Source organism: Eurytemora carolleeae, unplaced genomic scaffold, assembly GCF_000591075.1.
Source record: "Eurytemora carolleeae unplaced genomic scaffold, Eaff_2.0 scaffold74, whole genome shotgun sequence".
Classification (NCBI taxonomy): domain Eukaryota; kingdom Metazoa; phylum Arthropoda; class Copepoda; order Calanoida; family Temoridae; genus Eurytemora; species Eurytemora carolleeae.
This window is the reverse complement of record NW_019396090.1, coordinates 27,242-40,918: the sequence shown is the minus strand read 5'-3', so window position 1 is coordinate 40,918 and position 13,677 is coordinate 27,242. Positions and strand designations below refer to the sequence as shown.

General features: G+C 31.1%; 1 protein-coding gene across 1 annotated transcript; it reads right to left on the bottom strand.

The window, feature by feature from the left end:
• Nucleotides 1-5,307: 5,307 nt before the first annotated feature.
• On the bottom strand, nt 5,308-10,951 carry LOC111718383 (FMRFamide neuropeptides). Its single transcript, XM_023493958.1, has 14 exons — nt 10,881-10,951; nt 10,462-10,506; nt 9,944-9,985; nt 9,704-9,739; nt 9,568-9,603; nt 9,443-9,478; nt 9,076-9,111; nt 8,969-9,004; nt 7,825-7,866; nt 7,364-7,425; nt 7,273-7,308; nt 6,698-6,802; nt 5,560-5,607; nt 5,308-5,504 (listed from the first exon to the last, which is right to left on the bottom strand). The coding sequence occupies exons 3-14, from the start codon at nt 9,977-9,979 to the stop codon at nt 5,495-5,497; spliced, it is 519 nt and encodes a 172-aa protein (XP_023349726.1). The 5' UTR covers nt 9,980-9,985; nt 10,462-10,506; nt 10,881-10,951; the 3' UTR covers nt 5,308-5,494.
• Between the last annotated feature and the right edge of the window lie 2,726 nt (nt 10,952-13,677).

Sequence of the window (13,677 nt, the reverse complement as noted above, 5' to 3'; positions counted from 1 at the left end):
AGGCAACACTTCTGGTTCTGTTTTATATCAAAATTGTTGATAATATCTGGAACTATTTTAAACTAAACAGTTTTTCACCTTATTCACCTTCACCGCATCAAAACTAAATGATTACCAAAGATGAAACAGAAAAGAATCACGTACAGGGCTAGACAAGAAATAATAGTAATATAATGATGAAGGTTTAGAGACAGAAATATGTTATGCAAATTAAGAAATACAAAATTTCAGTACTTTTGAAAATACATAATAGGCAGACAACATTTTGATATGCCCAGAATTGGAGTATTTTATCGAGTAATTGAATGTTTAAATTGTCAAGCAACTGATTTTTTGGCACAACCTGTTTTGTACTGCAATCCTTGGTAAGAACAGGTTTTGTACTGCAATCCTTGGTAAGAACAGGTTTTGTACTGCAATTCTTGGTAAGAACAGGTTTTGAAAGAAAACCCTTAAAGCAGCATAGATAATTTGTTGTGCCATTTTACAAGTTACCATTTTAACGAAAGTAAATATAATCTTTTATTAAATACTATATGTGTACAATGCTACACAGTGAGAACCAATTAGTTTTATTTTCTTGTTTTGTTTAATAACTTATTTATTTTATATCACTAATTTTCATAAACACAAGATAAAATACTAAAATATCTACATATATATAATATATGAGACCCAAATAGTTTCACCAGTATCGTACAAATCAATTAATTTAAATGGATCTGTGCACACTGCACAATTGTAACAAGTTAGTTAGACTTTTTATAACTAAAACTCTACTCTTACAGTTTTCCTCCTTTCCCAGATTTTTACGGGTCTTAGTGTATTTCAAAATAAAAATAATTTCCATTTAAAATTAGAAGAAATGTCAAAATAATTGTAAACCCTGCATTAAGGTTTAATGAGCTAGTAAACATGAGGTAAATGGATGACGTTGCAGAAATATTTCAGAATTTCATTCAATTCTTTTTGAGAAAACCAGGCAACCAATAAATTAAACCTCTCATCTTCATCTCAAATTATAAAATCGTGACAAAATGTTGATTTTTATCTAAAATTTGAACGTCATTTCAGGCAGAGTTAAAAAATATATTGAGGACATAAAAAATCTATTTATTCATCCATTAGAATGAATTGCACAAATCATACTTTATCCCTACTGGGGGAGGATATATGACGTAAGAAGGGGGGGTGCTTATGAGCTAGGAGGCTAGGGGTGAAATTTGATGGTAAATAGGAATTGGAAAAGGTGTGGTTTTTACATTGAATTGGAAGGACTAGAATAATTGCACTTCGTAGCAACATCATGAAGAAAACATTGAACAATTATGGAACTATAGTTTGGAGTATTTGTGATCTTAAAAAAAGTTTGTAACTTGGAATCAAATACATGCAATGGGTCAACATTTCACTGATAAAATTAGGAAGAAAATGCTAGGAAAAGTTAACAATTTTTTTCATTCCTATCATACGCTTCGTAGTTTAGAACAAATTGTTCGTAATTATAAAAGGGTTTTAACAGTGGGAAAAAGATTAAAAAACTTAATATGTATAAAAAGCGTCTTCGGACTTTTCGACAGATAACCCCCGGAATAGGAAAATAGATCGTAAGAATCTTTCATTATAAATTTGTAAACCCTGTAATAATTATTTATCATCATTCATTTCGTTATTTTTTTAGGAAATNAGGGGGGTATGAATAATTTATAAATGAGGAGAATGACTAGTTTGAGTGTGAATGAATGAGCTTCTATATGAACCCTGGATTGTCTCCTGAAGGAAAATTAAACCAAGGCTAAAACTAAAGGTTAAAGGAAGTGAGGGAATGAACCACAGATCATTTACAAGTTTATAGTTCCATCTTAGGAGGATGTGTAAACACGGGAGCATGTCTGGTCTATTTACAGTGAGACCCATTAAACTATGGATAAGGAAGACGACTTTCAGACACAAGTTATTATTTTAAACAGTTGAATGCACAATTCTAGACAAGAAATAATAGTAATATAATGATGAAGGTTTAGAGACAGAAATATGTTATGCAAATTAAGAAATACAAAATTGCAGTACTTTTGAAAATACATAATAGGCAGACAACATTTTGATATGCCCAGAATTGGAGTATTTTATCGAGTAATTGAATGTTTAAATTGTCAAGCTTGTCTGGTCTATTTACAGTGAGACCCATTAAACTATGGATAAGGAAGACGACTTTCAGACACAAGTTATTATTTTAAACAGTTGAATGCACAATTGTGAAGTGACCACAGATCAATTTCCTGAAAAATGCTGACGTTCAAGTTACTGATAAAATTATTTGCTTTCAACAACATCTAATACACACAAATACACATAGACTGTTTAAACGTCGTCTTCCTAATACACAGTTTTATGGGTTTTACTATGTTTATATGTAAATATGTGTTTCAATATGTTTTTATTCCTTGGTTACACTTGATGTGCCCACTGCACTGCCCAGCTTGTTAAAAATAATGACGCCCCTAAACTCTCTTGTTATCGTGAACATAAAAAATTCGCAACTTTCAAGTCATTATTGGTTCCTTACTTTTCAGTTTCTACAGGGGGGGCAGGATAATAAGAAAAATGGACTGTCTTTGTAATTTAATTAACTGCCCGATTCGCAACAGTTTTATTTAAGCACTAGCTGAAGTGCCCGGCGTTGCCCGAGGATTTACAAAATTACAAATTACAAAAAAAATTCCGATTGTTTTAGAAAAAAAATTCGATTTTTCAAAAAATTGATTTTTGAAAGAAAAACAAAGAAAATGTTTTTTAGCTTATTTCACCCCCAGGCTACCCACGAGTGTCCACAAAAATGCCAGACCATTCGGACCAGCCGTTTGGCCGGCTATAGGGAACATATATACGAATGTCTTTTTTATTATATAGAAGATTTATCTCCGTAACAATAGAGAAAAATATCGTAGATTTTCTAAATAAAAAGAGATAAAGTTTCTAAAATAGAGTATTTGTCTCTTCTTCTTGATAAACCCAAATATCATTTTCAAAGTAAAACTGCAAGGGAAAAATGTGTATTTAGAAGAATAAAAATATATTCCTCATTTTTATTTAGTAATACATGCTCGCCCAGTGCATGTTCGCCCAGTACATGTTCGCCCAGTACATGTTCGCCTACTTCAAGCTAGTTCGCCCAGTGCATGTTTGCTTAGTACATGTTCGCCTAATACATGCTCGCCAGTACATGCTTGCCCATTGCATGTTCGCCCAGTACATGTTCGCCTAATACATGCTCGCCCAGTACATGCTCGCCCATTGCATGTTCACCCAGTACATGTTCGCCTAATACAAGTTCGCCCAGTGCATGTTCGCCCAGTACATGTTCGCCTACTACATGATCGCTTGAAATACATTCTATGTTCACACAGTTAACCGATTTTTTATTATAACATTTTAATATAGATCTTTGAACCTGATATTTTTTTATATTTTAAATCATGAAATCTGATGGCTTAAATAGTACAAATTTTACACCTTCAGATTAAAAATATAAAGTTATTAGAAAATGAAAGTTTGAGGCAAGTGAAAAGTTTCTTTCAAAGATTTTTTTCTCTTTAAACCCCAATTTGATTTGAGGATGCAAGGCTCCAAATTAAATGCTTGTAAGATAGATTATCGCATTGAAACTATTATACCTTGAAACCATGAGGAACGTGTAGCTATAGTAGAAGGATACTCTTCATTACCTTCATGTCTTAAAATATAATAATTTGTCTTAATGCTATAACGTCAAACTTATTCTCGTATTCAAGTTAACAGATTAAAAAAACAATAATGCAATCATACTGAATAAGTTTATGATTTTAGGTCTTACTTATAAAAGTTTGATTTTCAATGCTAGGAAGAAAACGTATAAAAAAGATCTAAAATGTCGTATTCCGTTCAAAAAACATTTTTAATTTTGATGTTTTATATGCGACATAAGTGTTGGGTTTAAAGATATTAACGATTTCAATAATAAACAATATCAATTGTTAACAATATTGACAGTACAAAGGGCGTTGAACAACGTTTAATGTTTAGAATCCATCTTTTTCCGCTCTACCATTGCTTTTTTGACCTTTGCTTTTCTACTTATTCTACAGATCCTAATTGCCGTTTGTTAGGTTTAGTGTATTCATTTTGTGGTTTTTCTTTCCCCAGGATTCTAGGGGGGGGTATTTACCCCCAGGATTCTAGGGGGGGGTAAATAACCCCAATAACCCCCCTTATATCCGCCACTGACTTGCACTAGATGTTTATAAATATCCATATCTAACTTTAATCTACCATTCTAAACTTTAACGTTATTATAGATTATAGTATCTCGCTATCTATAGCTAGCTAGTATCTCTCTTTCTTTCTTCTTTGATTATTTGTCTTTCTTTTCAATTTTTTCTTACTTTTAATGTGTCCATCTATATTCCTATATATCTATCTATCTATCTATCTATCAATTTACCCTTCTATGCTTCTATTTATTTATCTATCCATTCATCTATCTATCTATCTGTTTATATCTATCTATCTGTTTATATATATCAATCAATCTATCCACCTATTTATCTATTCATCTATTCATCTATATATCTATCTATCTACAAGTTTGTTCTATCTTTAAGATAAATCTATGTATCTATCTATCTACAATTCTTCTAAATCTAACACTCTCAGATCCGTGAAACAAAAACTTTTTTTTGCCAAATTTTCGGTTTATTTAATCATCTTCAGGGGCATATTCTAAAAAGCATACAAATTTTCTATCTTTCTATCTATATATCTATAAATCTATCTGTATATATATTTATCTATCTATCTGAAAGTCTATTCTATCTTTAAATTGATAAATCTATGTATCTATATCGCCTTAATGTCTCCTACATTCTTAAATTGTAATTTTAGTTATTCTCCTCCATTTCTAGAAGGGTAAAACCAATTCCACGGTGGACTAAGCCAATGGGGTCGGTCAAACAGGCATAGGATTAGGCCGGGTACTGTAAAAAGTCTAAACGCGCATTGGGAGATGTCATAGTTAGCCCTCTGACGGGACTATGCCAAGAAAACTGACCCCGTTCGTATGTTAGACTAGAAAGGGCGACGTACTGTAGCATAGGATTGGGTCAGTACACGCTATTAGCTGGCAGGCCGGCCGGTACAAACTGGGCAGGTCCCGTTCGAATTCAAATTTACTACGGCCCAGAGTGATTCACAACGGTATCCTTTAAAACCTAATAATGTCGAAAATTCTGATAAATTTTCTCGTGTTTATGAAGCAAGAAATGCATGTCCTTTTTTGGTATTTTTCAATAATATATTTATCAAGTTTAAGATTTACTGTCACATACATTAAATAAGCTATATCACTTTAACAAGGACATATTATATAATCTCTCTTTTTAACAACACATTTTTAAATATTATTCCAGCCAGCAGGGTTCAGGGGTAGATTCAGGGCTACTCAGCATTATTTCTTTAATCAGAAATATCTAAAAATAGAAATATTTCCTCAAACTCTTGAAAGAATTGGTGTTTTTGTTCGACCTTAAATATGTGATCAAGTTCTTGTGCTGGTTGGAAACATTCTGCTTCCTGAAAGAATAAGAAATATATTACAGTGAGAACCAGAAAACTATGGAAAAGAAAGACGACAATAAAGTAGCATTAAGTGTGTAAGCAAAGCAAATTGTTTTAATAGTATATTTTTCATCTCTTTTAAAGTGTAATGGATCTGTTTACACTGCACAATTTATATGTCTCATGTACATTAAACTATTTAAAGCCATAACTCGCGTCTTAAAGTTGTCTTCCTCTTTCTGTTCCTCAAAGTAGATTAATTTTTGGTTCTAGTATTCTTTAATTTAGTGTTTATATTATATTATATCGATTTTGACAAATATTAAATAAAAATTTTAATTCTAATATTTTGTAGATATATATATACAAATGTAGTTCTATAGGATTTCAGGGTTCCTTTAATGTTTTGTATTTGGGCTTAAATCATGTTCGTAAGAGACTAGCAAAAATAATACTTATTTTCCTTTTCTTTTTCATGGATTTAATAACTTAACAAAATTGAAGGCAAAACTTTTATTTTGGCCCAGCATAAACTTCCCCCAGCATAAACTTTCCCCAGCATAAACTTTCCCCAGCATAAACTGTCCCCAATGCTTGAAATCAAAATCTTCGCAAACTTATTTTCTGAAAAAGTCTTTTTACATTTGATTCGTTTTTGAAAATTGGGATATTTCCAGGATGATGCTTCGGAAATAATGTAATCAGAATTAGATTATCATTATATTGATAAAGGAGTTGAGTCTAATTTTCTAATCCCTATATCTTTGCAAGGCAATTGTTGTATCACTCATAGTATGCCGAGTCCATTAGCGCCTGATCCAATCAGGGTTCAGCCATGTGTTTGGTGTCTATTCTGAACCAATAGAAATTGCTTGGCGGTAACGTCTATCTTTCTATCTAGCTCATTATTCAATTAGAGATAAATCCTTATATCGGCGATATAAGAGTAAATGGAATTATTAACTTCTATTGAAACTATGGTGGTATACCTATGAATCCTGTAAGATAAAATAATCTAAGTTTAAAATATCAAAAGTTTGCACCATCAGTTAGTAAAGAAGGAATTAGAATATTTAAGTTTGTGACAAAAAGTGAATTCCTCTACCTGATGATATCTTGCACATTACAGAGGTTTCCAGGGTTTCTGTTTAAACATACATCAAAGCTCAATTTATAACATTTAAAACTGTTAATTCTCTTGTATATTTCACTGAGAAAAACAAAATAAGAAAAAAATGCTCTGAACCCAAATATAATATTAAATAGACTGTTTTAAGTATTTGTGAAATGAAAATGAAAATTTCAAACTGTTCTATAATATGCTATATCTATAATATACAATCTATAATATGCTATATCTATAATTTCATTGACGCTCTGTAGCCAAAGGTGAAAAACTATGAAATCACAGTAACTTGTATCACAATGAGAGGAGTTTTGATTATACGAAGTACGATATGGAAGATTTAATAACGTGAAATTTACTTGAATTTTCGTTTGGTGTACGCCGTACGGATCCCTTGTTCTCAAATCCCTTGTCATTTGAGTATTTTTACAACAATAATTAAATGAAAACAAAGGGGCAATGCTGAATAACAATGGTATTTCAACAATAAAAAATACAATAAAAGTAAATTGTCTTTTTTTGTAATTTAACAAAAAATGACTTATTTATGTTTCCTGAGTGATTCTGCTAGACTACATCCTCTCAGCCTCCTATTATGAAAAATCCAAATATGTAAAAAAATGAGAATCAAAAATGTTTCATTACCTCTGAGCTTCATTATTGTTTGTCTCTAAACTACGTCCGTATCGGAGAATTGGAATCCGTTTCTACAATTTCAAATAGCAAATGGTTCCAATCTCATTTTTAAAGGGACTGTTGAGGAAAAATGAAAGGGGGTATAGGCTTAAACCTAAACCTAAATGAATTCTATCTGATGTTCCTGTCTCGAGAAATTGATATAAAACTGTGTCAACGTTATACTAAAACTCACATATATGAGATGTGGTATAGGAATCAAAGTTTGAGACAAATCATATTCAGCAAATACGCAAAGAATCTGAAAATTACACTAACCCAGAGGAGCCTAAACAGGTTCGTACGCTCCTATTAAACTTGAAAATGCTTTATGAGCAACTAGCAAGCCCTAAATTCAAAACGAAGTGGACAAAGTACCCCGCTCTAAATAAAAAAATTAGTGTTTAAAAATTTAAACCATTTTTATTTTCCTCTAAAACGTCGACACTACGTCCGAACCTCATAATGTTCATCTAAACATTATTCTATTTTATTTTATTTAAAAAAAAAGAAAAAATATTTAAAAAATACAGAAATGTGATAAATATAAACCTTTAAGAAATTTAGAAATTTGATAAATTTTAGAAAGCGTTGGCGTATTTTTAAATGACCCTTTATTGAAAATGTAAAATGTGATTGACAACAGCTGAATGTACCAGCTGAATGTACCAGCTGAATGTACCAGCTAAATGTATCAGCTAAATTTACCAGCTAAATGTACCAGCTGAATGTACCAGCTGAATGTACCAGCTAAATGTACCAGCTAAATGTACCAGCTAAATGTACCAGCTAAATGTACCAGCTGAATGTACCAGCTAAATGTACCAGCTAAATGTATCAGCTAAATGTATCAGCTAAATGTACCAGATAGATGTATTAAATCTTTTTTTGGAAACTAAAAGTGTAATAAAGGTGACTAGAATTGTGGATTTCAAGATCAATGCTTGATTTTTTCTTTTTATTTACTTTCAAGATTAATTTAATCTTGTGTTTGTATCAACAAAAGTGTACATAACACAACCAATCGAGTGGGGTTTAGAGAAACCAGAATAGCAAATTAGAGAAGCTGGGAAAATTTTGCGCCCAATTAAATGAATGTGAACTTTTTTTTGGTCGGAAACTGGCAGGGAAAAAAAAAAGAAATGGAGCGGATAAAGAAGAAAATTAAAAGTGTCCACATTGGATGTTCAGATTAAAGTCATCCAATCATAAAGTTTTCAGCTCAGAAGTAAGAATTTTGATTTTTTGAATCTCTTGATCAAGAATAGATCAGACCTAATGATTTATTCAATTCATGTTCGGTATCCCGCAATATTCCAATGTTCAAGATGAACAATATCCTGCAATATTCCAGTGTTCAAGATGAACAATATCCCGCAATATTCCAGTGTTCAAGATGAACAATATCATCACAAAAGTTCCAAATCAGAGCTGATAACTTCATGCAAGATGAGTTTTTAATTTTTTGGAATCATCGAAAATATGTGACATTGATTTCTCAAAGTTTTAAAAGCTAATCCAAACATTTGTTTTTACAAAATTTGTTGATGCAGAAATATATGTATATTGTATAACCTTAGGATCACTTCTTCCAAATCTCATAATATTCATCTAAACATTTTAACAAACAGTTCTATGTTTTTTTTAAGAATTTGGTTTTATTCACAATTTATATTATTTACCTTTGGGTCACTCCGTCCAAATCTCATAATATTCATCTAGGAAAAAACAAACATGAAAATATATTTAATTCTAAAGAATTCAATTTAGAATTTGAAATTATATTCATTCATAACGTTTAAAACTAGAAATACTTTTTGAAAAAAAAACTATCTAACAAAAATGTATAGAAAATGTATAGAAAATGTATAAAAAATGTATAGAAAATGTATAGAAAATGTATAGAAAATGTATAGAAAATGTATAGAAAATGTATAGAAAATGAATAGAAATTAATAGAAAATGTATTGAAAATGTATAGAAAATGTATAGAAAATGTACAGAAAATGTATAGAAAATGTATAGAAAATGTATAGAAAATGTATCTTCCTTTGGGTCGCTTCGTCCAAATCTCATAATGTTCATCTGAAGGTTTTAACAAAAATAAATATCTTTAAAAGCCTAATTTTTATATTTGTCTATACAAACGTAATTTTGATTTATCTTTTTAATTCCTTAGGATCATTTCGTCCAAATCTCATAATGTTCATCTAAAAAATACAAAAATGATAATAAAATATTGACATTTAATTTTAGATAATTTAAAAAATTGAGCATCGCATTTAATATATTTTTAGTTTACATTAATACCTTAGGATCGCTACGTCCAAACCTCATGATGTTCATCTTAAAAATTGATTTTTAAATTGAAAATTTAAAAATAAGTTTTTTTATCTAATGTAACTGAGTTATTGTCACAAACTCATTTTCTAATTCATTTATCTTTCATATATTTCCAACTATGAATTCTGTTAGATCCAATAATCTAAGAATTAAATTTCAGATAGCAAAGATTTGATGCTTTCTTGATTAATATTTTCAATGTTATACCTTAGGGTCGCTTTTTCCAAATCGCATAATGGGCATTGGGATCTAAAAATGATAAAAATAAAAAATAGCACGATAGAATTCCTTAAAGTTTTAGATGTTTTGATGACTATAAGTTTGGCAAATCTTCATTAAAAAATATATTACTTGAAAATTATATAAATTAGACTTATAAACTTAAATTAATTTCAAGTGGGCATCCTTTAAGACAGTACTCGATTCACAACAGTACCATTGATATCTTTTTCCGGACAATAAATGACGGGGATATATTTGTTTTTCTATCTTATAACTGATAACTTTCATTTGAAGTTGCGGATTTAATGCAGCGGAAACAAGGAAGTAAAAGATAAAACGTATCTCTTCTAAACATAAAAAAATTATATCTGATGTATTTCTTCTTATGTTCTTATCCATAGGTGTGCGGGACGACACTTAATATTGGAGTGTTATAGTGTTACAGTTCCTAGAAATTATGTATTTAACTCCCTTTAAAATAAAGTAAAAATACGATAACTAACCTCCAGTTGGTTCTCAGACCGTTTACCAAACCTCAATGGACTTCGCTAAATAACGATACAATTTTATATATTTTAGATATTGTATAGGTTGCCAGAAACTATATATTTTTAATATTGTATAGGTTGCCAGAAACTATATATTTTAAATATTGTATAGGTTGCCAGAAACTATATATTTTAAATATTGTATAGGTTGCCAGAAACTATATATTTTAAATATTGTATAGGTTGCCAGAAACTATATATTTTAAATATTGTATATATTGTATAGGTTGCCAATAACAAGTGCAAAAAAGAAGATCTTAACAATTCTAAAGCTTTTTGTAAGAAGTACTCAATGTGCTTCGACTATTTGATCTTTTTATATTTATTTGCATTATTTACGGATTGGCATTAAAACAATATTAATTGCATCATCCCTCAGAGCTCCTGCCGAACCTGAGAAGGATTTGAGATTTCCCCTCCTCCTCAACCTCATCTTCCTTCTTCCTAGTTCAACAATATAACGGAGTCAAACCTTGAAGAAATTCAACGTACAGAAACCGCTACGTAAAGCAACAAGGCGTATTTTCCGGGAGAACATTTTTTATATTTTTGAGAAATTAAATAATCAATGTAAGTAGATATAATTTTCATAAAATCCTTATATTTAAATGGTAAAACGTAATTTTATGAAATCATATAAAAATATAAAAAATGTTCTCCCGGAAAATACCCCTTGTTGCTATACGTAGATGTTTCTATACGTTGGATTTCTATAATGTTTGACTCCAATATAACTCTCAGGTCAGAACTTTTGAATAAAATGGAACTGATCTACAAATTCTTAAATTCAATATAATTATCTACAACTCAAACTTATAATTTGACAGGACAAAATGTCCAAAAAAATGTCATGTTTTCTCGATATTTTATTAGTCAAGAGCAAACTTTGCGCGGCTTCTGATTTGTCTAACACTTAAAGGAATTAACCTAATCCGATATAATGCGTCAAAAATGCATGTTTCTTAAATGGCTCGGTAGGACCAAGCCACAAAGTGAAATATGTTTTTTTATGACTTATCCCTTCCAGTTGAATAAAAATATAAATTTACCAATTTTTATAACTTTTCATGAAGTAACATGAAACGAAGTTGATTTCAAGTATAAAATGAAGTAAAAAACGCACAATATATGAATTAGAGGTAACACATTAGGTGCAAAGAGTAAAGGGGTCTATTGACTTCGATTTTTAATTAACTTTTTAGATAAGGTGCAATTTCTCTAAAGTATCTAATTTTCTCCGGATTAATTTTGAATTTTGATCCCAAAAGGGCTTACTGAGCTATCCCTTACTGAAGCTGTAAAGAATAATAATTCAATAAACCATTAACGAAAATAAATGGCAAAACTATTTTCTAATAAGTCTACTCCTTACATGGTTCACAGATATAGGTTTAACAGGTTGAGAGAAGTTTGCGGGACGATAGTTACAGGATTTCATAAATCTACAGATATAACCAGAAAATTCTGGAATAGGAAGTCGACATTTAGAGTCAAAATCAAATGCACTTCAGTATTGCTGTAATGTCGTCTTCCTATACAAAGGTGTAATGGGTATCGCTGTAAGGGTAACTTAAAATCACGCGCTAAACGTTTATGGAACTTTAAACCGGAAGTCGGAAGTATCCCTTTTTTATTTTGTTTTCTGACCTGAACTCCAGTTGGAAGCTGTTCCTCCTGTAGTACTATTCCTTGATCCCTTTCATCCACTAGATCCTCTACAGGATCCCTAGATTGATAGATATCAAATATGGGGGGGCCTCCGATGAAATATGGGAGGTTTGCAATTAAACATATATGGGTTGTCTCTGATGATAAATGAGAAGGTTTCCGATAAAATATAAATGGTTTTCGAAGAAGCAAATGGGTCTCCGAAGAAGCAAATGGGTCTCCGAAGAAGCAAATGGGTTTCCGAAGAAGCAAATGGGTCTCCGAAGAAGCAAATGGGTCTCCAAAGAAGCAAATGGGTCTTTCCAGAAGCAAATGGGTCTCCGAAGAAGCAAATGGGTTTCCGAAGAAGCAAATGGGTCTCCGAAGAAGCAAATGGGTCTCCAAAGAAGCAAATGGGTCTCCGAAGAAGCAAATGGGTCTCCGAAGAAGCAAATGGGTCTCTAAAGAAGCAAATGGGTCTAAGATGAAATACATTGGGCCTCTGATGAAAGGAATTGAGTCTTCACCAAAAACACATATTTTCTCATCCCTTTATCTTTGTTCAACGTGATGGTGTAACTGCTTTAGATTATTTTATCTACTGGAATTCATAGTTTGAAATATCTAAGGTCTATGACATTGGGTTGCTCAGATATAGAGATAAGAAATTCAGATTCAACTTCTTTACAGGGACTTTCCAAATAAATATAGGTTTTTTACTTTGAAATATGGAAGTATTTGAGAAACACACGGTTTCTTCATGCGATAAAGAAAGGTTTTATATGAAATATAGGTTTTACATGAAATATGGGGTTTCATGTGAAATATAGGTTTTATGTGAAATATGGGGTTTCATGTGAAAAAAGGTATTATGTGTAATATGGGGTTCCATATGAAATATAGGTTTTATATGAAATATGGGGTTTCATGTGAAAAAGGATTTTATGTGAAATATGGGGTCATATGAAATATAGGTTTTATGTGAAATATGAAATTCCATATGAAATATAGTTTTTATGTCAAATATGGGGTTCCATATGAAATATAGTTTTTATATGAAATATGGGGTTCCATATGAAATATAGGTATGAAATATGGGGTTTCATGTGTAAAAAAAGGTTTTCTGTGAAATATTGGGGTTTTGAGAATTCTGGCCTTATTATAATTGCATTTGTTGAATCCAAGCTATCTTCATAGTTGTCCGCTCCACATGCAATTCCAAAACCTTAGATAAAAGTTATATTTAGAAATTAGATCTGAAAGGGACTGTAAGCGCAATTTCAAGTTACCCTCCATGCAAAGATGGCAATGCCCGATTCCCGACGGTACCCCTGAAAGCTTTGCGAAATTGACTCGCACATTTCTTGGTTATAAGAAGAATGAAGAAACTCAAAGAAAACACTTTCCCAGTTATATAAAGCGAAGTTCTATCTTCCACATTTTAAATCTGATTAAACTTTCAAGAGTACACTTATAATTCGGGCAACGTCATCTTTGCATGGATGGTCATTTGAAAGTATGCTA

What these genes read in the sequence shown, in the direction of transcription:
- LOC111718383 (XM_023493958.1), bottom strand. Translation starts at nt 9,979, where the DNA reads ATGCCCATTATGCGATTTGGAAAAAGCGACCCTAAG. An exon ending in TTGGAAAAAGCGACCCTAAG is followed by an intron (nt 9,740 to 9,943) that starts GTATAACATTGA and finishes TCAATTTTTAAG; the next exon opens with ATGAACATCATGAGGTTTGG. An exon ending in TTGGACGTAGCGATCCTAAG is followed by an intron (nt 9,604 to 9,703) that starts GTATTAATGTAA and finishes TGTATTTTTTAG; the next exon opens with ATGAACATTATGAGATTTGG.